The sequence below is a fragment of the Colius striatus genome, chromosome 8, assembly GCF_028858725.1.
Source record: "Colius striatus isolate bColStr4 chromosome 8, bColStr4.1.hap1, whole genome shotgun sequence".
NCBI lineage: Eukaryota > Metazoa > Chordata > Aves > Coliiformes > Coliidae > Colius > Colius striatus.
The window spans coordinates 28,259,733-28,284,691 of record NC_084766.1 but is presented as its reverse complement, the minus strand read 5'-3'; the positions used below and the strand labels follow the sequence as shown (position 1 = coordinate 28,284,691).

Sequence of the window (24,959 nt, the reverse complement as noted above, 5' to 3'; positions counted from 1 at the left end):
GAAAAGGCATCCCCACAGTGCAGCATAGCTTGGTGAACTGTGAAGGCATGTGACAAACATTTGATGTATTTTGAACTGATCCATCCCTCTTCCCTGGGCCAGTGCAGAGCTCCAGCAAGTGCACCTCTCCACAACCCTCTATTAAGAGTCCAGCCAAATCTAAAATCTAACCCTGAATTATTATTATGAGTCAGAGGAGGCTGAAAGGACCATTTCACAACTCTGATTGGATTCAGCTGCAGAGTTCACCATCAACAAATGATCTCTGTGATCATCGTGCCAATGTTGCAGTGCTTTTAAAATGTCCTGACATGTGCTTTAGTATGAGCATCGCTGGATTCTGGATGGCTTCCAATAAATGAATCTTCTCAGCAAATATTCTGCAAAGTGACCATATCGTGGTGTGTAACACAAATGCAAAACATAGCTGTAGTTTACCCTGAGGGGGACACTGATGTGATGATTTAAATGGGCCTTTTTGTCCCACACTGCCAGGATTGTTATTAGTCCCTTGTGGGGAAGGCTGGAAGATGGGGTGAGAATAATCAGGAAACAGCAATTAGCTTCAACCAAGGAAATTAAGAAAGAAAAAAACCTCTTTCTGCTGTAACAGTCATGGTCACCCACTTCCTCCTCCCCTCTCTGTCCATCCTCAGGGACAGCCTGCAGCCCCATCCCCATCCAGCAACCCTTCCCAATGCCAAGATGCTGGCTGCAACACAAACCTTTTATTCTTTTCTGTTGGATTACAAGTCTTGCTGTTCTGTGTTATGCCCTAGATTTCAGTCCAAAGATGTATGAGACAGAGCTCTGCAATGTGGAGAGAGCCGCAGAGGGCAGTGGTTGCTGGCTGGGGCTGGCTGCAGAACTCGGGGCTGCAGGGGAGCTGGAATTACTCAGTCTAAAGAATCAACAGAGAGAAAGAAGAGTGAACCAGACTCTTTCCAGATGTGCACAGCGGAAGGGCAAGGGGCAAGCTGCAGTGAGGAAATTCTGCTTGGATACCAGAAATAAACCTTTTTGCTCCAGGGTGGTCAGCACTAGCAGGGGCTGCCCACAGAGGCCGTGCTCCTTTCTTGGAGATACTCAAAACCTAGCAGGACAGTCCCAAAGCACACTGCTCTAGCTTTGAAGCTGGCTTTGCTTTTAGCAGGAGGTTTGTCTAGAGACCTCCAAAGGCCTGAATTATTCCACATTTCTCTCATTGTGTTTTTGCTTCGTGCTTCCCCTGGAAATATGTGAATAGTTGGGGAGACCCAGGTGCTTTGGTAAAAGCTTATCTTGTGTTGGCTCACCAGATGCAGCAGCAAATGTCTGGCAGTTTGTGGGTAAAGCTTTGTGAGCTACAGCATTGGTGTGGACTGAGGGAGAAAAAGAGCAGAGTAACTTGTGGCTTCACTTTTTCTCCTGTGGAAAAATGCATACAGCCTTGAGGCCCAAGGACCAGTTTCACGACCTGGCTGTGTACCTACACAGTTCTGCCTTTCCAGTGGGATGCTGGGTGTGAGCACCCAGCCTCTGCAGCTTTAAGGGCCTGGCTCTGAGCATCATGCAGCCAGCCGATCATCTCTTTTCCTCCTGAGTCCCCAGGATGTGTGGGAGGCCCCATTGAGCACTACATTTTCCTCCTCCCTTTATCCTTTGCAGAGTCACAGTTACACTGAGCGCAGTGACAAACCCCATGGAAGAGGAGCGGCTGCAGCATTGTCACAGCATAGGGCTCAGATGGATCCCCAGGATACCCACTGCTGCCAGCAGATCCCTCCTGCCTGATGCAGTTACAAAGCCGACTTTTTGTTTTCATTGCAGCCTTTCTTGGTGATGATCTGATTTCTGCATTTCTGCAGCAGCCTCCTGTTTAGTTAGACTTATAGCCCACCTGTAAAAGGCTGCTGGGGTAGAAGAGAGTGGTGGAAGGTATTTCCATCAGGGAGCACGCATGGCAAATGGCCAGATTTTCCAAAGGTTTTAGTCACTGTTGTTACAAATGCAACCCTCCTCCCTTGCAAGCAGAGAACTGACCGCAGAGTCTTGAAAAGTAGATGTTACCTTTTCAGCTGAAGCTTTATGCAATGCAATAGGATGCCGACATTCACCTGGAGCCATGTTCAGCACCAGGAAGCTGTGGGGCACCTAAAATGGGTCAGCTCGATGCTGGGGGAAACAGTGTGAGCCCACAGCAGCTGCGGCCCTGCCCCGGCTCCTTCTCCCCGGGGCCGGCTGGGCTGCGGGGGGCGGAGGGGAGCCCGACGCGTTCACTGCAAACCCCCTTCAGGAGGTACTTTTGAAAGTCTGAGAGCGATACGGATCAAAGAGGCGAGTGCAAGCCGAGGTTTTGGGGACAGGGCCCTGAGGCGGTGCCAGGCGATTTCCTGCGCTCCGGTTTTGTCGGCGGAAGGCTCCGGCGGCCGAACGCCTCGGCTACAACACCCGCGGCCTGCTCCGCGCTCCACACCGCCTTTCTGGCCGCCTCCGGAGGGAGACGGAGCCTCCCCCGCCCGCAGAGCCGTGTCCGGGGTCCCCCAGCGGGGACTGCGCGGCTGGTGCGGGGTGCCCGATGCCGGCCCGGCGGGCTCCTCGTCCCGTTGCGCCCCGCGCCCGCCCGGCCTCCCGCCGCCGGCTCCCCGGTGACGTGCGCCGCGACGTCAGCGGCGGGAGGCCGCGGCGGCCCACGTGGGCGCTGACGTCGCGGCGGCGGACGGCGGGTACGCGGCAGGTGAGGAGCGGCGGGGCGGGGGCGGCGGCCACGGGGGCAGGGGTCGGCCCAGGCCCGGGTGGCTGCTGCTGGGTTAGTGGCAGACAACGGTAAATGGCCACGGGCGCGGGGCCACGGGGACTCGGGCTTGGCCTCCCCGCCAGGCCAGTCAGCCGGGCATCCAGGCCCGGGATCCAGGCCCAGTCGGGGTGTCCAGGCCCAAGTGGCCCTGTCAACCCTGTGTGGGGCTGGGGCAGGCGTTTGGCTGAGAGGGCTAGGCCGGGGGTTTCGGTGAGTCTGGGGTACAGGCGGGGACTGGGGTTTGCGCTTCAGTGTGTGGCTGTCAGTGCTTGGGCTGCCCGGTGTGTGGCCACCACAAGACAGGGAGGCCTGATGTTGAGGTGTTGCTGTTGGTTCCTGACAATGCAAGCAAGCCTGCATTACAATGCAAGCCTTGTCCTTTTGAACAAGCTTGTTCATGAGAGAGAAATCGAAGAGGAAATTATCTGAGAGATGAGCATATCTGAAACAAACAGGACATAAACTCAGGGTGGTCTAATGGCAGCAGCCACAGGCAGACCGAGATGTGGCCTGACCTCCTGGCCTTCCCTCGCTTCCCTGCCGTGACACTGACACTCTTCCGGACACAGGAGGTCTGATGTCCCTGGCCTTCAGCATTACTGGCCCCAGGGCTGCAGCAGCCCGTTGCTGTGTGTGCCTGTTGGAGGAAGAAGCAGGTGTCTGTTTCCTCTAGCAGCATTTTCATGGTTGCTCTTTTCTTCTTGTGTCTGATGGAGATGCTGTCCAGGTGTTGGATGCTGGCCTGGGCTGTTGGAAACTGACTCTTTTGGTCTGAGTGAGGTGTAGATAATGTATGTCTAGACAGTGACAGATCTTGGGATCTAACTCTTGACTGCCATTGTGCTGCAGTGATAGTTTTTTGCATGTTACTTCTGCTCTGACATAGTTTCCCGATTTGTAACGAGGGGAGTGGCTTCTGACAGAATGATTGTGAAAACAGATTGGTGTAAAACAAGACATGCTTGCAGGATTTAATCCTAATTCTTGACAATCAAATGTCTGGCCCTTGACGTTCTCTGCTCCCCAGTAGCTCACCCTATCTCTAATCTTGCCAGTGGAATGTAGTGTTAATGCATTTTCAGCTCTTTGCTGGGGGATGAGAATGTTTTATGGGGGACAAAGTTTGTTAGCCTGTTCAATTTTGCCCTTTGCTTTCTCAGGCACAGTGGAGTTTATGAAGGCCAAGAAAAGAGCTGAATGATATTTTGTGTGAACAGAGGCGAGAGACATCCAAACGTGGGAAAGTACAGAGGCAGGTAACATGGAAGGCTGATACTTTTGAAAAAGTATCATTTGAAAAGTGATTAAATAGAGAAGCTGTTTTAACTTTGTTGAGGCTTATAATTATGGCCAAGAAAGGAAAGGTTAAACATTTTAGGGAGACCTCAGTAAATGACTACCAAAGATCTGGGAGAAAATAGCTCTGTTTCTCTGGAAGTTAAAGACAGTTTTATTGGGAAGTTTGTGGAGGATTTTTAAAAAGTGGTTTCTTGTACTGTAGGGGTTATCTAACATAGATGTCCTCCTTAATATGGGTTTTGCTGCCAATCTGGTTTAATTGTGTTTTTAATATTGCAAGTCTTTCAACAGTGAGAGTACTTCTTAAATACTTTTTTTTTTGTCCTTGAGAGAATCTCTTGCTTGCTAAGAAAACTCTGGCTTGTCAGCAAGGAGCTTTATTAAAAGGCAAAGCCTTGTCTTTGCTTGGCTATTTAAATGAGACTTTCAGGCTCCTGGAGACAAAGCACAGGTCAAGAAGGGAAGCTGTGTCCTTATGAGTTTGTAGAAAGAGATTATTTTCTGCTGGCTAGTTTCTGTGTTGTTATTCTCTCTTTTGTCTTTTTCCTCTTGTCTGAACGTAAATCAGCAGCAATATTATAGAATGTTACAGCAGGTCATTACAGAGGACAGGCAGGAACAATCACAGTATAATAAAGTTCTGTGTAGCTTGCAAACACTGCATGAAACTGTGAAATTTGTCCTGGAAATAAATCTGAGGTATAATGTAATCTCAGTGAAAGCACTGGAGTCAAGATATCAATTTGAGGTTTTATTGTGTTGTGTCTGTTGAGCTTGATTTGCTTCTTGTATTCTGTATTTGGAAACACAGCGTACCTGTGGGCAGACAATCACTCACACACAAGTCTGGTATGCTCTAAACTTCCAGTGATGAGATGTGTGAGTGATGGTCTTGGGTTGAGATTTTCACACCTGAATGCACCAGATCTTGGTTCAGTTCACTTGGGGGCTCCTGGCAGTTATTGAGGGGTGAATAGAATATGTGCCTGGATAAGCAAAAAATGTTTGAGACTTGCTTTTCCCATCTATGATCTCCTTGTGGACATGGCTGTGAAATGAGCTGTGAAATGAACTGGTCAGAATAAAATACTGCCTAGCATGGCATTCAGGCAGCACAAGAGCCTGCCCACCCTGCCCTGGAAAGCAACAACATTAAAGTTGTAAGATCCCAACACGTTCTTAAAAATGTGAGAGGGATGGGTGGAGAACTAGGAAGAAGATTATCCCACTTGGGGTACCTTTTGGAGATGTGAGTGAAGAAAACATGGAGAGAACCTCTCAGGTTACTTGATTTTCATAGGCTTTCAGGCCAGGCCTCCCCCACAGCTTGAACACCCTCTGCAGTCAGCTGGTGCCTTCCACTGCAGCCTTCACTCCTGCCAGCACAGCAGCATGGCCTGATGTGTCACTGTGCGTGGTGCTCACAGCAGGCCCCAGCTGCTGACTGTTTCTGGGTACCAAATTGAGAGGCTGGTGTTCACTGCAGTGCCAAAGATGCATCCATTGTAAAACCACAGCAAGGGAGGGTGATTGGCTTGTGTTTTGTGTTGGTTTTCCCTGCTAGTCTGCTGTCTTCCATCCAGCCTGTGCCCTACTGCTGTCTGCAACCAGCTGCCATCTGCAGAGCATTTGCCAAAGGTCTTAAGAGAAGATTCCTTTAAGCCTTCCTGGTTGTCCCCTGGTTGTCCCCTATGAGACCTCAAGGGGCTGTTCCTCCTGTTACAGTTGTATTCTTGCTAGGTAAACTAATGTGCAGCCTAGAAGTAAATATGGCCAGTGAATGCATCCCTGTGTATGTCCTTGTGAGCTGATTTCTTTTGTTTGAGTTACTCCAGTTACTAGTCCACTGTGAAATCCTGGGCTGTAGTGGAACTTCTGAAAATTGCATTCTTAACCAGTCTGCTTCTGAGCTCCTGACATGCACAGCTTGCCCTCCCTGCAGGCTGTGCTCCTGGGGCATAGAGGCCACAGTGTCTTTGCCCCAGTCTGAAAGGACCAAAAGTTCCTCTCTGTGCACTTGGCTGGTGGGACTACTTCTGATTTGTTGGTGTTTGGAATGGCCAACATCACATGCCAAGACCTTTCCTGGCTGTCATTGGGCACATGTGAGGTCCTCAGGGTCCCGGTGATGTCCACGTGCAAGAAGGGTTGGCAAGTGTGTGAAGCTCATGTGTATTGATGCTGGACATGCCAGTCCTTCACTGGGTGGGAAGTGTCCTTTACAGGATAGACCAGCTTAGACTCTCTGGCCTCAGCCAGATCCCTCATTCTCAAGGAACATGGGTGAAGTGACAAGACAGGGGAACTCTGGGCTGAGAGAGATGATGTTGACACAGTTGTCCTCAGTGGTGATGGCCTCCAGCCTGTACATGGGAGTGGCCTGGGATGGCTGTAGAAGCTCTGAAGTTTGGTGCTTTGTTTTTAGTTGCAGGTTGGAAGATGAGTCCAAAAATTACAACAGAGCTGCTGAAGCAACTACGGCAGGTGATGAAGAGTCCCAAGTATGTCCAGGAGCCTGTCCAAGCCTACATAGTGCCCTCTGGAGATGCCCACCAGGTATGGATGGGTGGATGATGGGAATGATTGCACTTTCCTTCCCTGCAAAAAATAAAAGCCATGGATAACTAAAGTCATCCTTCATTCCCTCACATTAATAGTTCTAGCAAAACAGCCTGGGTAACCTGAGAAACATCACATTGGAAAAAGTTTCTGGAGTTGATTCAAGAGACTCAGGTTTTTATATTCTTGTAACAAATCAGCATGGATATTCCACCAGCAGCTTCTCATCAGATTGTCTCCAGGGAGCTCATGCTGCAGGAGAGGGAGCTTGCCAGAGCACTTGCTGTCCCCATCCTGGCTGTAGGGAAGAATGGATTTACTGGGGCGGAAAAGGGCTTTAGTTTCCCCATTAGCACCTCCTGATCAACACATACTCTTAAGTGAGGTGGTGAAGGATTAGTTGCAGAGCTTTTCCTTTGCTAGATCCAGTTCTTGCTGGAATTTGCTGCCATATGCTAAAGCCCTTCAGACCCATACAGAGGCAGGGAAGGAACAGGCCACAAGGACCCTTCCCTGTTGATGCTGTTCTGCATCAGCTTGTTCCGTGCACTATAAAGACTGGAGGTAAGTCTGGACCGAGGTTCCCAGGGTGGTAACCTATGGCAGCAACTATTGTGTGCTGCTTCCACCATTAAGATTTTTGTAGTCTGTGGCATTATTTTAAATTGTTGAACTGCCTTTTACCTCTCCTGCTTGCTCATACACTAGATTTGCTCTTTTGTTTGCTGTTAGGAGACCCAAGAACTGCCAAGGGTTTTTCCCTCCTCAGCCATTTTCAGGAAACAAAAGACCTGAAGCTTTCCTGGCTCACAACCAAAGCTCCCTTTTACCCCAGGGTACATGAGAGCAAAATGGAACCGAATTGAAACCTTTGCCCTTGACTTGGCACTGGAGTGAGCTGGGTCCAGACTTGTATGTGCCCTGGGACCGTATGTGCAGCATCATGTTTCCTCTTGGGGAGATCCAAACTTGGGCAGGTAGAGGGAAGGCGTTTCCTGCAGCTGCTATTGTCTGCTGCATTCCTGCCTGAAGCTGCCTCTATCCATATATAACTCTGGTTTCATTTCACTAGACATTGAATGCTGTCATGTGAGTTAAAGAATGTGACCCTCAGGACTTCTGGGTTTTGCTGTTGCTTTCTTTTCCTTGACAGAGTGCAGTTAAACAGAGAACCCCATGTTGCTGTTTCCTGCCAGGCGAGTTGGTCAGGTTTCTCTGCAGAGAGAATCTCTGTGAATGGAAACGATTACTAAAAGCAGCTGAATCTGGCGCCTTCTGACTGGCCAGTGCAGCATTTTGTCTGTGAGGTTTGGGAACTGATGCAGTTTTTGGCATTGACAGAAACCTGTTGATCCCAGTACAGGCTTAGTGATTCCAGGTCAATTGTGATGAGCTGAGATTTGCAGCTTCCCCACGTTCCAAGCAAGTTTTGTTTCCTGTATGCCAGTAAGAGCAGCCCTGCAGTCACAATTTGCTCTTCTGCAGCTCCCTCTGTGACTCAAAAGACTGCAGTTTAATGATACCCAAGCTTTTGGTGGCAGGAGCCATTTCCTCCCCACAAGGCAAGCTACTTACTGCTGTCCTTATCTGTCTTAGCTGTTCTTGAGGCTGTCCTAGGATCCACATCAGAGAACTTGCCAACAAAGAGGGCTTTCTCTCCTATGGTGTGGATACAGGGTTTAGATTGGGAGAAATTCCTTATTCCCTTCTAGGTTGGAAAGGAACCCCTGGTTCCTGATGCTGATACACCCTGATGCACCAACTTGCTGACTAATTTCTCTTTCTGACACTGGGCATGTCTGAGCTCTGAGCTCTGTGATTCTTTTAATATTAGTTTTCCTGCCAAGGCTAGAAGGCTTAGGTTATAATACTGCCAAGAGGCTTGCCACCAGTTGTGTCCTTTGCTTTCCATGCTTAGTTGTGTAAGGGGCTGAAAGACTTGCAGAGCTTCTCAATCACAGCTGGCTCTGACTCCGGCTTAACCAAGGCTGCTAATAGCCTGGATTTGTGGCTCTTGCAGCCAGCCCTGAATATTGGCTGCTTTGATTTTTGAAACTTTTGACAAGAAGTCGGAAGAAACAGACTGTTTCCTTGGGGACCTGGGTGGTCCAAAGACTGGTGACAAGGGAGGGCAATTGCAGCCAAAAGTGGGCCAGTATCCATACAAAGAGCCCTGGTTTCTTTCATGAGTGCTGGGTGGTGTCAAAGGATCACAAAGGATTAAATGCTATGCTTTTGGGAATGAGGCAACTAAATCCTTTGTGATTCAGTTAAAAATGCCTATCTGAGCTTTTGGGGTGTTACAGTGGTAAATGCAGGATCCATTTTTACGTTGAGTCACCCAGTTTACATTGAATCTGGAGTTTGCCCATATGGGAATTTTCAGAGATTGGAGGAGCTTTCTTCTTAATAGGAGGGAATTGTGTTTGGATTAGAGTTTGGGTTTGGAGCCAGTCACAGTTCAACTGGAGCTGGCTTCCACCCTGAGGCCTTGACTCAGTGATAACAAATCTGGTCAGATCTATCTGGTCTTCCTCATCAAGGAAGCACCTGCCCAGCTCAGCGCCCCATGTTTGGGTTGGCAGAGATGCTGTCTTCTGCTCACGGCTGGCTCCTCTGCCACATGCTTGTTCTGAGCTGAGGGATCATCAGAGTTATAAAGCAAGAGACAGCTTGTGCCCAGGTTGCACCGACCTGTTCCAGATCTTACCAATGCAGTTAGTTTTTTGGCAGTGAATACTGATGTCCCTGCAGGTGCACAGCACTGTTTGTTCTTTAACGGCATCAGTGCCATAGCTCTAAAGGCAGTGAGCTGCACTTTTCATTGCTGATCTTGTTTGATATTAGGATAGAAGAAGCTTTGCATGTGAGTGGCCCAACCATACAGGCTCTGGTCATAAGCACCACTGATTTTTTTGGGTTCTTCCTGGTTTAGCTGAGGATTTCTGTGATGCAGCCCCTAGTATTGTCTGTGTGTCAAGGACTGACAGGTGTGGCAGAAAGCAGATGGGAAAGGCCTGAGGAGGGTCAGGTTGAAGGCCATTGGAGCTGCAAGAGAAGCCCCAGGGAAATGCTTTGTTCTGACTGTGCTGTGGCCTGTACTTTGCGTGGCATACACAGGTGTTCCCCTTGTAATTTTAGCTCATGTGAAACATGGGCTCATCTTTGCACGTTGGGGGTAGCTGCATGGAACAGAACAGGTGGGTGTGCAAGAATTCAGACTGACAGATGAGTGAACCATCTTCCCCTGCAGATCCCTCATACTCCCTTTGAAAGCCCATCTGCCTTACTGTAAACTCTTACAACATTCCCTGGATTTGTCTGTGAATGGGACAGCATGAGGTATTTCCCACACAGTCTTTGTTAGTTTAGGTTAGTTGTTACCAGGTCTAAAACTGACAGACTTCACTATTCCCTTTTAGATTTTTTAATCCATAAAAATAACAAATTTGATCCATTTCACTGTTCTGTGCTGTTAATGTAGCTAGCTCAGTGTTAACCCTTCCTATGAGTGTGAGAGTGTCTGCTCAATTAGCAAATCAGTCTGTAGTCTCTGCTGTGTTGGTCAAGAGAAAGGGAAGAGAAATCACTGGTGTGATGTGAGATGTGCTTGGTGATACGATCCACAATGGGAAACTTCCAGCATCCCCTTTAGGTGTTGGACCCTGGAGATAGTGTCACAGACTGTCACAACTTTGAGCTGAGAAGTGTAGGAGAGAGGGAGTCACAGCAGTCAACAGGCAGAACAATTGTTAGGAAATGCTGAAATGAGGAATCTTCCTCAGGTCCTCAGCATCACTCTGCTTTCATCTCTGTGCTGCTGCTGTGAGGCAAGCAACTGCAAAAATGAGTGCTTGGGTTCTATATCCTGAATTACTTTGTCCTGTCCACCTGCTGATGTCTCTATTTATTTTAAAGGAGGTTTGTGGTGATGGTACTGTTATGGGCTGAGGTGGGTCTGTCCCATTAGCTAGAGGTGTGCAGAGGGCAATCATCCCTTCCTGAGGTGGGTATCCTGACCCCTCTTCTCCGCACATCTACTGAGTGTTTGTCACAGCCCTGCAGAATCTGTGGGGCTGGGCAGGAAGAGGCCCGTGGATCAGAGAATCAGGGCATCTGTGGTCTTAATACCGGCCCCATTTATAGCAACTTTCATTAGTGGTTGGATAAAATAGAGGATTTTTTGGGAGCATATCCCAGGAATCTTCCCTGGACATCAACAACAAAAGCTACTCTGCCAGATCCTCTTTTAGCTGTGGGTTTTGCTGTCCCAAGGCTCTGTTTCAAACCATTAGTGGTGAATGGTTGGTAGCTGCTGCCTAGGTTGTCTCCCAAGAGGGAAGAGACATAGCTGTTCTGGAGGGCTTTTGACCATGGAGTGACTGGGAGCAGAAACAAAGATTTGGTCCCAGGTGCTGGGATTTATGCTTTTCACTCACTCCCATGCTTTGAATCCTCTGCCTCTTTAGAAGAGTGAAGCATAAAAGATTTGAAGGGAGTATTTTTGATCAAATAGGTAGTTTAAAAATAGCCTTGGCCAGTGACAGGGAGATGCAGTATCTGTTGCAGAGGGAATTAGAACCACCTGAGAACTGGGTCTGATTTCTCAGGTCAGTGCCTAAAATCCGCAGCTGGATGCAGAGGAAGTTTATGGGCAGAGGAACAGACCTTGGTTTCAGACCATTTGTAAGATACAAATCCAGGGGTTTTGCAGCTCGAATATCGGTGCTGTCAGCCTGGATTAAGCTGATGTGCTGAGTTGCACTAATTAATTAACAGGCCTACTCAGCAGTTCTGATCTCCCAACTTGCCAGAATGGAGTCTCATAAAAATGGTGTGTGGGCTGTTTCAAGGTACAGTTGTTCTTTTAATTTTGGCAGCTCCTGTAGATGTTGGCTATCTGTACATCCTCAGGCTCTTCTGTAATGCTGCCAACAGATGTGTCCAAAACACAAGTTATGTTGGGTTTGACATGAGGATGGACCAGTAGTCTTTGATTCCCTCTCACCCACCAAACCATGGTCTGCTGTTTTCTGGTGTAGTTGGGTTTTGAGTAGGCAAGGAAGAAGTGAGAGGATCAGCATCTAATTATGAAAAGTCTGAAGCGTTAAAGTTTTTACAGTTTTACTACCTTGATTTTCTTTCAATATCATCCTTACGGAAAAGAGAGTCTTACAGGAATTCTTGTAATGCCAGTGAGGGGACTTCACTGGAGACAGTGAATTGTACAGATTTTGTGTGCTGATTACTCTGGTCTCAAAGATCAAGGGGTGCTTCTGGTTTCTTTTCTTTTCACATTGCAGCTTCAAAGGCAGCATTTGTTTGTTACCCAGAGGGGAGACTGAGTGTGAAATAAACATCTGCAAACTCTGAAGCACTTCAGTGTTTACAGACATTTGTGGGAGAAAAGTGCTGCAGCTTGAAAAAAAACCAACAAACCAGTTGGACATAAATACAATATAATCACAGATGATTAAATGTTCCAGTGCAGTAGAGCCCAGGATTTTTTAACTCATTTTGTTCTCTCTGTGGTGTCCTTTAGGAGAAAAAGCTTATCAGAGTGTTTGTCATCAGCTCATTTTTTTCCCCCTGCTGCTATAAATAATTGTTGCCTCTTGTTTTCTAGAGCGAGTACATTGCACCCTGTGATTGCAGACGGGCGTTCATCTCTGGGTTTGATGGCTCTGCAGGTACTTCTCCACAACTTGGGTTCTTGGTAATGTACATAATTCCCCTCTAAAGAAATAGTCTCATTCATGGTATGGAGGCAGCCTGGAAAAGAAAACCTATCCAGATTGTTTGGACTGTTTTCTTCCCATTTCAGCATCTGCAGAATTATGTCTTGGCTGCCTGCTGGAATTATGTAATATCAGCGCAATAACAAGTTCTCAGAAAATGTTTGACCCCTGAATGAACCTGTAAAATCCTGTTAACTCTTTAATGTGGTGCTTGTAACCTATGGTCATTTCTTTTGATGTGCAGCCAGTATGAACAGATTTTTACATTGCCTGTTTGGGCTGGGTGAATAGTAGGTGGACTTCAGCTAGCTTTTCTGTTTAAACAGAGGCAGGGCCAGAAACACTGCATTTGGAACCCGAATGCTGTGGAAAAATTTGCTTATCTTGCCCAGACAGGATGTTTTTTTGGCTGTAGGATAGGTCTGTGTTTCAAGAGACCTAATTTTTTACCCTAGCAGTGCCCTAAGCTCTGCAACTTACTCTGTTGTGTAATTGTTGGAAAGTCACTTTAGTCTACTGAGGTCTTTTCCCCTGCTAATTGTAAATCAGCTTAATAAATACTGCTACCTATGTGTTTGGAGGGTCCATTCATCAGTTCCTATGAACTACTCTGGGACTTCATGTAGAAGGTGATAAATCCAGGGCTGTGGGTTGCTGTTAATGGATAACATGACTCCTGTGTTAATTTCACGCCTTTTGCATGGCCTCTTCATAACCTTCCTCTCTATTTTGAGCCCTTGTTATGTACTTGGAAATCTATGTTCCCAGCCTAGCGAATCAGTGAGGTTTTCTCACCTTGTGTTTCTTGCTTCATCTTTTTAGGCTGAAGCAGCTTAAAATGGAGTTTATGTTGGGAGAGTTTGGTAGAAGACAATGAGTTACTATTTAGAAACTTAGCTTTGTTAATCTGGGCTTCAGTTTCTGGTGGCGCAGAGTACAGTCAAGTTGCAGAAACTCAGAAGACTTGGATTCAGTTTCTGTTTGTGCCATGACTTGCTTTTCATTTTGAATGGCCAAGGGTAAAGCAGCTAGAGTGTGTAACTGAAATGTCACCGCCCCTTGTCTTTCTGCTTGCATCTCTCCATCTGAAGTCAGTGGGGTGGGACAGACACTGAAACCAGCAGGAGTTTATGTTCATATTTCTTATTTAGCCATCCCTGCTAGAGCTGTAAGATTTGGGAAAGGAGTACAGCTGACAGCCAGGACAATACTCTTGCTAGCCCAGTAACAGCTGATTCTCATGGATGACCAGAGCACAGGCTTCCTCCCTGTGACAGGATGGGATGAAGACTAGGATTGTACAGTATATATTACTGTGACAGCAGCCAAGTGGAGACCACAGTCTGTGTTACAGAAGCTTTGAAAAGCCCCATTTACTCCATTCCACTGACTGGCTGAGGTATGCTTAAGTTTAATTCATCTGAGGCAATTCCTTAAGCTGTATCCTTCTGCATTCTGTCTCTGATACGGTTTGGAAAGTCATAGTGCAGGGGAAATGATATCTCCACTGAAATGAGACTAACTTTTCAACAGTGAGCAGAGCTGGCTTTTGGGGAACTGGAGTGCATTTCAGACACTGTCCCTACTGTCTGTGGGTCTGCATGATGTCTGGCCACCTCTAAGTCACTGCATTTTTCTGCCTTTTTGCCTAGGTACTGCCATTGTAACAGAGCAGCACGCTGCCATGTGGACAGATGGACGCTACTTCCTGCAAGCTGCACATCAAATGGATAACAACTGGACACTCATGAAAATGGGTATGCAGGAGGCTGGGATACTGTTCCCCTGATGAGCAGAAAACAATCATGGGCTGTTTGGTCATTTTGCACATTTTACAGCTTGGGCTGCAGGGATACCCCATCATGCAGGGGCTTAGGAACATCTTGGATACACTACTGCCCCTGCTTTAGTGTCCCATGTCTCTTCTTGCCTGTGGGTCTAGACATTCATTAGTAGATGTATCTGCTGAATTAGCTTGGATGTTTTGGGTAGTGTGGGATTGCTTCAGTATGACTGCTTCTTTGAACCTCTTTTTTCTTTTCTAAATCCATGAAGGTCTGAAAGACACACCGACTCAGGAGGACTGGCTAGTCAGTGTCCTCCCAGAAGGATCGAAGGTGGGAGTGGACCCTTTCATTATTCCAGCTGGTTGGTTTTACTTTTATTTTATAACTCTGGGTTGGGCAACTAGATTTTGCTTCCTTGCTTCTCTGGTTAAGCTATTGTCTGATGGTATGCAGCTAACCATGTTTCAGCCCAGATTGGGTGATGTGCAAACCCAAACCATTGTGCAAATCAGGTTGGACTTTGGTTTTAGACATATATCATGAGAGCCCCACAGCAGTGCATTGACTCCAAAACACAAGGGATGGGAGTGACCTTACCTGAAAAACAGAGTCCTGATCCACCTCCTTTTGTCTGTGCTGTGGCTTCTCATGGGCACTTCAGTACAAAGTTACTGAATGCCTTGGCCAGCATGTGAGCCAGAGCACCCAAGAAAAACTCATCATGCTACTTCTGCTTGGTGATCTCACCATCTCCACAGCTTTCCCTGTAGGAAGCACATAGCTGGAGAAGTATTGTTTGTATCAGATGAATGACTATCCATCTACTCATGTTTCGGAACATGGAGCCCAATCCAAAGGTCACTGGAGGCAAGGCGAGACATTTGCTTGATTTAGATGGGCAAAGGATCAGTCTCATGGCTGTGTGGAAGCCCATTTCATCTCTTCCCATACTTAGATCAGTATGGTTGTGCACTGGGGTAGAGGACGCTTACAGCAGTCTCTGGGGTGGCTTTTTCCAGTGACTTCTGTTTCCCAGCTGAAGTTCAGCTTCAGCATGAGGCTCCAGGGCCGTGAAGTTCTGTACCTGCTGCTGACTGTAGCAGCTGCATTTGTGGAACTGTAATTGCTTTGTTGTTTAATGGAATGGGAAGAAGGAGCGGAGACAATTTGAGTTTGTGAACTGGGTCTTTATTGAGCCAGTGGGTGTTGATAAATAGTCAAAATACTCTTGACTATTTTCCCTTTGGTAGACCAATGGAAGAGGATGTCCAAAGCCTTGAGAAGTGCTGGCCACGACCTTGTGCCTGTCAAAGAAAACCTGATTGATACAATCTGGACAGACTGTCCTCAGCGTCCCTGCAAGCCTCTCATCACACTCAATCTGAGTTACACAGGTGAGAAGCTTAACTTCCAGTAGTCAAGGACTGTTTCTACTCTCCTGGCCACCTTTGCTTTCCTCTAACAAAGTACTGAGAAAAACACTACTGCAGCTCAATATGATCCACAATGAATAGGTCAAGAAGGTGACCAGACCTCAGCTAATAATCTTTGTCCTCACAAATAACTGTTTGCTGGAGGCTAGATAACTTCAAAACAAATCTGTGCATGTGTGGAGGGCAGCTTGTTTGAGGTAGTTCGTATGAGTTATTAGAAAAGAGTGAGGAGCACAAGCACAGTGTGTTTTGGGTGCTTCTAAAATCCATTGTGTTGGTCTGTGTTTACATCATCATCCCCAGTAAAACTGGTGACTGTAACTTCGCATATTGTGTTTTGCAGGGGTCAGCTGGAGAGACAAAATTGTAGCCCTCCGTTCAAAAATGGCTGAGAGAAAAGTCCTGTGGTTTGTGGTAACTGCCTTGGATGAAGTAGCATGTAAGTCTTTGCATCTTCTTTCTCAGTTCTTCCTACAAAATAGTTGTCATTCCTGCCTTGGAAAGGAAGAACCTTGACAGAGTGAGAGGAACTTATGACAGCAAATGTGTTTGTTAGAGGTCAATTAACTTGTATCAAGTGCAGTGTTGATAACAGTGAGCCTGTATTTCTACACAGTGCCTTATTACACCAGTGAGCTCCTGAGTACATTTGTGGCCCAGCTCAGGCAAAGGGAAAGGAAGGTTATAGATAAAGCTTGAGGCAGCTTGAAGTAAAAAAAAACGACCTGTGAGATTCTTTGCCTGTAAAGTATCCTGATGCTGCCTCACCCTATGGGAAGATGGAGACTGTTTTCTGCTGTGGAGGTTGGGCTATAAACAAAGCAATGCAACATGTGGCTTTGTATACATAAGGCAGGGGTGGGGTACATCGCTTTCACTGTAGTCTTCCTAATTGTCTTCTTAAATCAATCTCTACCTCTCCAGTGTTTGGTAAATGCTTTGGTTAAAACAAACAAGTCAGGACTCTACTTATGTTCCTGACTGAACCTGGAGTCCCACTAGTGTTTAGGGCCCCAGGATGACTAGGCCTCCATACCCTGGCTCCCAGCCCAGTGTGTAGGAAGGGAGAATGGCCAGAAATGGCAGTGATTTCCCCAGGACTGTTGTTACTAGTGCTGTGTATCCGTTGTGCAGAAATCACCAGTGTGCAGGCTGGTGCAGTGGGAGCACAGTGTTGACAGGGTGTGGGTGCTGCTCATGCCTGTGCCCCATGTCTGATCTGAAAAGGTGGCAATGAAGTACAGGTGGTGTGTCCGTAGCTCCAGCATTGCTGTGCAACGTCTGGCATGGGATGAAGCCAACTTGCTGAGCAATGTGGGCTCTCCTTGATCTGGGACACTGAGCAAACAGCTTGTTTCATGAAAGAAATACTTCTGAGAGTGGTGAATATGACTCCTCCCTGGGGAGGCCTGCGTGAGCAGAGATTATGTGTCTCACCTTTTCAGGCGCATCTCCAATTAAATTAATGATAAATTGATGCCCTGAGGTGGTTTCAAATTAAATGTTTCCAACAAAGCCAAGCTTGGATGTGAATCACAGGTTTTAAGATGGTCCAGGTTTTATTGCTGTGTGCCTGGTTGCTTTCCTATCCTGAAGTGGGAAGGAGAAGAGGTTGTCTTTAATTTTATCTGATTCAATTTACTGTATTAGACTCCAGACAAGTTTCTGTGGACAGAAAGAGAACCAGAGAGGAGGCTTTTGCCTCCTTACTCTATTGGGATTCAGCCGAGCAGGGAAATTTGTACCCATGCAGTAAAGAGTTCTTTGTGGCTCTTCCTGCTTTCAAGTGACCTACTCCTTCCCTGGGGAAAAATCAAACTCTATTTTTACTTTTGTGGCAGAATTTGCACACTTGGATGAATACAGTGCTGGGTTGTGGTTTAGGACATGTTGGTTCTTTTCCCAGCTGTCCTGCTGGCTGGCCTTATTGCCTTGAGTAACTCATTTCAGCTAATTGGATACCCTGGGGTTTTTCTTTGACCCTAAAACTAGGAAATTGGAGATGCTGGACAACTACTTCCCCTCTTGGCTTTGCCTGGAGTTGTGTGGGATAAAATCTTTGTGAAAAACCCCTGAAATTATGCAGTCTCAATCTGAGATGTTGGAGGCACCCAAATGAGAGGCTTGTTTGGAGTATTGAAGTCTTGCCTATAGTGTCTCCCTCTTCCCTCTAATATCAGAAAGAGGATTGGAATTAAATGGTAACTTGCAACTTTGAAGCCTTCTGGCTGTTGGGAAATGAGCTTCTATTGCATTGCTCAGACCAGAAAGGGCAAACACCACTTTTTTTTTTTTTAACTTGTCCTTGTCTTTTTTGCCTGTACCTGCTTTCTTTAAGTCGGCCCTCCTTTAGAAATTAAACCCCACTGATGGGAGTGTTTAAACTGCAGTTCTGGTGCCATCTCCTGGCAACAGCTTAGTATTGCCGGAGAAGCAGCAGGACTGCACCCGTGACCACTCATTGCGTGACAGTGTTTTACTGAGATGATTTTTGGCTTTCTCTGATGTTGCAAAAGATGTACCAGGGCTGTGATTCTTGGCGTTCTTATTTTCCAGGGCTTTTCAACCTCCGAGGCTCTGATGTTGAGTACAATCCTGTGTTTTTTGCATATGCCATCATAGGAACGAACACAATCAGGTGCTTGTATTCCCCTCTTCTGTCCCTCAAGATGCATTTTTCTGTGGGAGAGCTGTTCTAGCAAGGCATTTGTCTTTTCAAAATGACCGTGCTTAGGCACTTTAATGTCTTTTCTGAGGACTATTCTCCTCTGATCAAAGCTAAGAGACGCAGCCAAGAGCTCTGCTGTGCTCCTCAGCACCTCGGCTGACTTGCTGGGAGGCCTTGGGCATGATGACTGACCCCTGTGTCTGTCACTCTCTGATAATGAGGAGGGCCCTTGGATCCCTGGGGGGAATGTGGGTAAGAGCCAAGGCTGGCCTGGATGTGGGCAAATTTTTCTCTGGTCGCATTGATGAGTCACTTCACAACTGTAGGGACTGTGTAGAAAAGTTTCAGGGCTGGCTGATGACAGAAAGCTTCTCTGGAGAGACTTGGGAAGCAGAAGTCTTTTAGACATCTCTGAGGTGCTAGCTACATGCATCTGAGGTAAAACCCAAGTAGATGAGTACAAATTGTATGTGAAATTTGAGCTGAGCTTTCCAATTCAGTGAAAGTGACAAAAATGTGGTACTTAGAACAACAGTACCTTTTCAGTTTCCAGATGTTGCCCTTAAAAATTAGAGAATAATCATTATTTGCCTCTGTTGTGCTCTCCTGTCTGAAGCACAGTGATGAGATGGAGCCATTTGGAAAGTATCATGCAAACAAAGATGTTGTCGGCTCCTTTCCTCTCAGAAGGGTTGTACATTTACAAATATCTGAATGGTGGATGTGAGGAGGTTGTGGCATCACTTTTTTCTGTTGTGTCCAGAGACAGGACAAGGGGTAATGGAAAGAAGCTGGAACACAAAAAGTTCCATTTAAACATAAGGAAAAACTATTTTACTGTTGAGGTGATGGAGCCCTGGCACAGGCTGCCCAGGGAGGGTGTGGAGGCTCCTGCTCTGGAGGTCTTCAAAACCTGCCTGGACACCTTCCTGTGTGACCTGATCTAGGTGGAGCTGCTTCTGCAGGGGGGTTGGATAGATAATCTCTAAAAGTCCCTTCCAACCCCTATTGTTCTATGATTCTATGATCTTCATTTCAGAGCAGGATTTAAGCTCTGTGACTGCCAGTGGTTAAAACAATACAGGACAAAGTATAGTGCATGATTAACGAACTCCTTTCTCCCTGAAATGTGACCAGAATGGTTTTCTCTTCCATCCTTTTCTCCACTCAGTGCCAGATGTGGTCTCACCCCTCTGCTCTGTCTGATTTGTTTCTCAGGCTCTTCATTGATGGTGACCGGATGATGGACCCAGTTGTGAGAGAGCACTTACAGCTTGACTCTGCCTTGGAGCCCGAGTTTAAAATCCAGGTGCTGCCCTATGGATCTATCCTGTCAGAGCTGCAGGCTGTTGGTGCAGGCCTCTCACCCAAGGAGAAAGTGTGGCTCAGTGACAAAGCCAGCTATGCTCTGACTGAAGCCATTCCCAAGGTTAGTGGCCCTTGCAAGGGAACAGTTTTCTCCTCTGTGCTCACTGTGGTCAGGAGGGATGTTAATGAGGACAGCTGGCCTCAGCTTCCCCTTTGCAATGCAGGATGCAGGCTGGAGTTTGTGCGGAAGGGATCCAGCCATGCTGAAGTATCGAGGGGTGGTTAATCCTGGGGCTGCTCTCGCTGGAGCTGCCCTTCCAACGCACTAAGCTGATTTACCCAAAGAATTGTCAGCTTAAGATAAGACAAGTACAGTGAGAGGGGAGGGAGAGAGGGAGCAGGGTGAGCTCAGGTCATTCTGCCCATAGATGGAGCATCAGCCTTATGTGGACCAGCAGAAAGTGCTGGAAACTTGAAGAAGGTGAATCAGGAAAATTGAGTAGGACTTTTGGGAGAGGGCACTGGGCTTGATCTGAGTGTCTGAAGGTGGTTCCCCTTACTTATTTCAGTGTCTTGAGGATACCAGGTAATATGTGATGTCTTGTGCCAAAGACAGGAGACAGGGCAACAGAGTTGTTGCAGCAGGGACCCTTGTGAGGACATGGATAACCTACAGGCACTAATTGTCCATGTGTTGAGTGCGTCGGCTGAGGGACAGTTGTAGCTTCAGAATGATTTCTCTACAGCTGTACTGGCTCTACCTTACCCATGTACTTTTACTTGGCTGCTTGGGAGTTGTACAGTCCACTTAGTATTCCAATAGTCATGAAAGGAGGTAATCAGGGAAGGACACAGCGGCAACAATAGGCAAACAAGCTTGTTTGTGTGCATCTTGTGTACATCTCTGGTTTGCTTTGGATCACATTCTCTGGAGCATCATCCAGTTTGAGAGATATCTAGTATCTAAGAGATACTGTGAGTAAATACGGCTGGGAATCAGCGACCAATGGGTATTTTGCAGATGTTGCCCTAGAAGACCAGACCTGCTGAATAGAATCTGTGCCTGTGCTGGGTTACTGAACTGTCCAGCCTTCCTGCCTGAGAAACTCAGGGCTCAGATGAAGGGGTTGCTGAAGGAAGAACTGCATTGTGCAAAGTCTTTGACTGCAAGTCTGCTTTTACGCACTACCAGGTTTCTGCCTTCACCATGCAATTATCTCTTGACTGTTTCATGCACTGCATGGTTGTGCTGCAGGTTTGTGAGTGGTACAGCCATAGCCCCGACAGCAGAGCTAACTCATGGGGCCTGCAGTCTTTTTCTGTATGCAAGAATTTTAAGAGTGGTCTCAGCTTTATGTCTGCCAAAAGACAAAATCTCAAGAACAGGGTCTGTTTGTGTATCACCAGGCTGCCACAGTTTGATACCAACACAAATCTCTGCTTGAAATCTCCAGCTCTCATGGCCAAAATAGCACGAACCACACATTCTTTTTCTCCAGTGATGACATTCAGTTATATACCTTAATAACTTCATTGCACTTGGTGCATCAGGACAGATGGTAAAACCAGACACGGCTGGAAAGTTTTGTTGGTCTCACTGTATCCCTTTAATATGGGATTTAGCTTCTGTGCCTTTGCACTGACTTGAGAGAAAGGTGTGAGTTGCCTTGTGTGCAGTTTTTTTTTTGTTTTAAAAACCAACAAGACACATACATGAGCCAAATAGACAGCTTTTTGCCCTTACTCATAATGAAATCTTCTGATACTGCCTTTCTAGGTGCAAATGGCCTCTTAATACAGAATACTGACCTTTTGCCCACTTTCATTCAGGGTAGCAGAAAGCATAAAGTCTATGGAGCATTCAGGATAAATTGCCATTGCTCTTTTGACTTGAGAGTAGATTACCCCTTGCTGTAGTTGAAGTCAATGGACTAACCCCAGTTTGGGTAAGTTGCTGTAGATGAGTTACACAGAGCATCTCTGTGGAGAAGTACAGGCAGGTCTGGCCTAGATTAAAGAATGTAACGAGTTATAGTAGCATTATTTACCCTGGTAGCCCTTGAAGTTTTGACTGTTGCTGAGTCATTAAAGTGATACACACCTATACCCAGTGGGAGAATCCCTGCCTAAAGGAGCACTCTGCAATAGAAAGCAGGAGAGGAAGGACTGAAGCATCTTGATTAAAAAACACTTAGTCACTGAAAGAGCCAAAGCTTTCCCAGTCCCTCACTCTGGCTGTTTTTCTCCAGCTCTGCACCACTTTACACCAGCTGAGTGAGTGGCCTGGGGTGCTTTGAAAAAGCCCTGTGCTGGAAGTCTATCTACTGTCTGTCTCCATCAAAGCCAAATACTCACACTGGCAAAAACACATATCTGCAAACCCTTTGTAGATTTGCTTACAGCTGCATGTAAATATGTTTTTCACACAAGATTAATGGAACCTACCATTATCAGTAAAAGGCAAGCCAATCTGAGAGCCTGACCGTGAAGAAGTTTTGCCCTGGCTCTGATAAAAGGACTTTTCTGACTTTCTTGTGACTCTTCAGTACTTTAGTTTCTGCATAATGTAGTGTAATTGTCTTCCTATTTTTAAGAATTTAGAAACTTTAAGCCTGTAGGATTGATGTGAAGTTGGTCCTTGCTGAGGGTCTAGCAGGCCTTTCCCATGAATTTGAGTGGTGTTTGTTTGTATACTAGTGCACCAAGAAAAGGAAAACAGCATGTTGCTTGGGGTGTGCTTTTGCAGGTGCCCATGCCATCTCCTGATATATAATGAGTAGAGCAGAGAACTGTGAGGCCAAAGACTTTGGTTTTGTTCCTTCTTCTAATTCCAAATGTGATGAGACTTGAGCAAGTTGCCTCACTTGGTGAATTTCTGAAGATGTGCTCAGAACCAGCCAAGCATTCCTGCTAATCTAAGGACAGCTGATGTCTGGCGAAGTGCACAGTGGTAAAGGATCAGTTACTAGTTCTTAATGCAGGGCCACTCTATCCAGGCACAGGAAGACTTTGTGTCAAACTGCTGGTGTAAGGTCTTTTCAGAAGTAGATACTATGTAAAGCTCAGCTTTGCAAAGGCCTTTCATATTTCTTGGGGCCTTGATGTGTTTGTCAGAGCTGCTGAACGTTAGAAGTGGTGATATTCAGTGCTGGAGGAGCCAGAGGCTTGAGGGGCTCACCAGCTTCAACTTCAGTGGTTGGTGCCTGGGCTGGGTACCCCCTGCTACTTGAGGGTGACAGTCAGGTAATAAGTCAAGGTGACTTTTTAGGTCTGCTTGCTCAGCCTAAGTTCCACCTTAGTCCTTGGGATTGGTGTTTCTCATTGGCTGTACATCAGCAGCAGGAAACCCATGTCTCTGACGTTGATATATATGGTATCACCCTGCTTCATAACGAGCTGTTGACCCTTTAGTTCCTTGGATTCCCCTGTAGCTGTTCTTCCTTCAGTCAGGGACTGTTTCTCCTCTTTATTCCCTGTTGCACTTAGCTGACTGTTGGCAACCAGTATCTCACATTGCTGAAGGTTGAGAGAGGCTACCAAAGTACAAATTGTGGCCAGGCTGAGTTATTAAACCTGTAGGATTATGTAGTCTGACTAATACACAAGTAATCCCTGTCCTTCTGCTGCAGGCTTACCGATACCTCACCCCGTATACCCCCATCTGCATTGCAAAAGCTGTGAAGAACGCATCAGAAACAGAAGGCATGAGAAGAGCACACGTAAGTGAAGCCTTGAGAGTCTCCTTGCAAATGGCAAGAGGTTTGATTTATGTTTAGGGAAAAAAAAAATCACATTTTCCATTCAGTTTTGTTGTTTTAGATTAAAAAGCAAATAAGAATTTGGATGGCAGGATGAAAATGGTTTTCTGTCAGACATCTACTGCTGTTGAAGCATTTTTTGCTTGTTTAACATTCCCTTGGAGGGAAGAACAACGTTTGTATAATAGTGTGAGGAACCAGCCTTGCTCTGTTGGAAGACCCTGCAGACTTGAGAAGTGTTGTTTAGAGTATGGGCCCTCAAAGTGATGTTCTTTCCCCTTTGCTCATTCTGTTATCTTTCTCAGTGGAGTCTTCAAATTGCTATCACTTGAATAAACACAGTCTAAAGAACACAGAGAAATTCTTTGACACACGGTGCAAACACAGGCCAAGATGTTCAGAAGCAGCCTGTGTCCTCAAAGCACTCTGTTTTAATGTCATCATCATGACACTCTGGAAATGAGGCTTATTTCCTATGAAGCTTCTTATTTTCAAGAAAAGAAGCTGCCTGTGATTCAGGTTCATGGTTGGGGCTGAAGTTTCTCTTGTTTATTTGTCATTAATTTTCAAGCAGCAGTTTTTACTAGAATAAAAATGTTAAAGCAGGACTGGCAATTCTGGACTTGTCCCTTATTTTCTGGCAGCTTGTAGGGAACTGTTGCTTTCTATTTCAATGCTTTTTTTTCCCTGTTAGTTAAGGAGAAGTAAAAATACTTGTACTGAGCAGAGATGCTTTGTCACATGCTACCTGAGGACAAAATTGTGCCGTACTCTTGTCTCCTGCTTGCTCCAAGTATGTAGAAAAAAAACCAGAAGAAAAATGGGATGGTCAGGCAAGAGGGAAGCCAGAAGCTGTGTGACACAGACTGTGTGGTGCCCGTGTGCCTGGAGGGCAAGTTCCCCTCTTGCATCACTAAACTATTGTGTTATTACCTTCCACACTCTCAAATGCAAGATCTTTTATGTTGAAGCAAAAGAGGCTTGAAAGTGAGGTGGGGTAAAGCCAATGTTTGCTAAATACTTGGTCGTTCTTCTCAGTAAGATGCTTGCCAGCAGTAAACTTTTTTTAACCTTTATTTAATTGTCCAGATACATTTCCAGTGCTTGTGTTAATTATAGTATGCAGAACCTGGAAAAACCTCTTAGATCATCATAGTTTGTATTTCTGAAACTTGCAGGTTGAATTCTTTTGCGTCAAAAACTGTACTAAGGATTGATAAATCCTTTTTTTCTTCTCATTTCTCTTTTTTTCTGCTTGTTTTGACACAGATTAAAGATGCTGTTGCCCTGTGTGAACTCTTTAACTGGCTGGAAAAAGAGGTAGTGTATTAATTTTTTTTTAAATTGGAGATTTTATTACTATGTAAAATTTTTCATTGGCGTAAACTTTTGCATGGTCTATACAGTGCCTTTGCTAAAAGTGGGGAAACAGTTGGGGTTTTGTGTGTTTTTTGGGGTGGGATTTCAGTCATGCTTTCATCCAAAGCTGAATGAATTTTTCTTGGAAACTTACTCCCATTAATTTCATACAGGCCAAAGGCAGAGCAGATGAGAAACGTCCTGAACAGGATTCATGTAGTATTAATATTGTCTTGTGTTGCTTTGGTAGTGTAAATAATGTCATTAAATAATA

General features: G+C 46.1%; 1 protein-coding gene across 5 annotated transcripts in view; it reads left to right on the top strand.

The window, feature by feature from the left end:
- The first annotated feature begins 2,644 nt into the window (after positions 1 to 2,644).
- XPNPEP1 (X-prolyl aminopeptidase 1) overlaps positions 2,645 to 24,959 on the top strand; it is a 38,678-nt gene continuing 16,363 nt past the window's right edge. For 2 of the 5 annotated variants that reach the window (XM_062000807.1, XM_062000809.1), the window contains exons 1-12: positions 2,645 to 2,716; positions 3,937 to 4,028; positions 6,501 to 6,631; positions 12,261 to 12,324; positions 14,025 to 14,129; positions 14,428 to 14,520; positions 15,410 to 15,553; positions 15,936 to 16,031; positions 18,149 to 18,230; positions 19,479 to 19,689; positions 23,198 to 23,287; positions 24,596 to 24,646. In XM_062000807.1, the coding sequence (XP_061856791.1) occupies positions 3,974 to 4,028; positions 6,501 to 6,631; positions 12,261 to 12,324; positions 14,025 to 14,129; positions 14,428 to 14,520; positions 15,410 to 15,553; positions 15,936 to 16,031; positions 18,149 to 18,230; positions 19,479 to 19,689; positions 23,198 to 23,287; positions 24,596 to 24,646 (1,122 nt within the window). In that variant the 5' untranslated portion in view covers positions 2,645 to 2,716; positions 3,937 to 3,973. Of the gene's footprint in view, positions 2,717 to 3,936; positions 4,033 to 6,500; positions 6,632 to 12,260; positions 12,325 to 14,024; positions 14,130 to 14,427; positions 14,521 to 15,409; positions 15,554 to 15,935; positions 16,032 to 18,148; positions 18,231 to 19,478; positions 19,690 to 23,197; positions 23,288 to 24,595; positions 24,647 to 24,959 lie in introns of those variants that run through there. The other 3 variants (XM_062000808.1, XM_062000811.1, XM_062000810.1) reach the window with 3 other exon arrangements.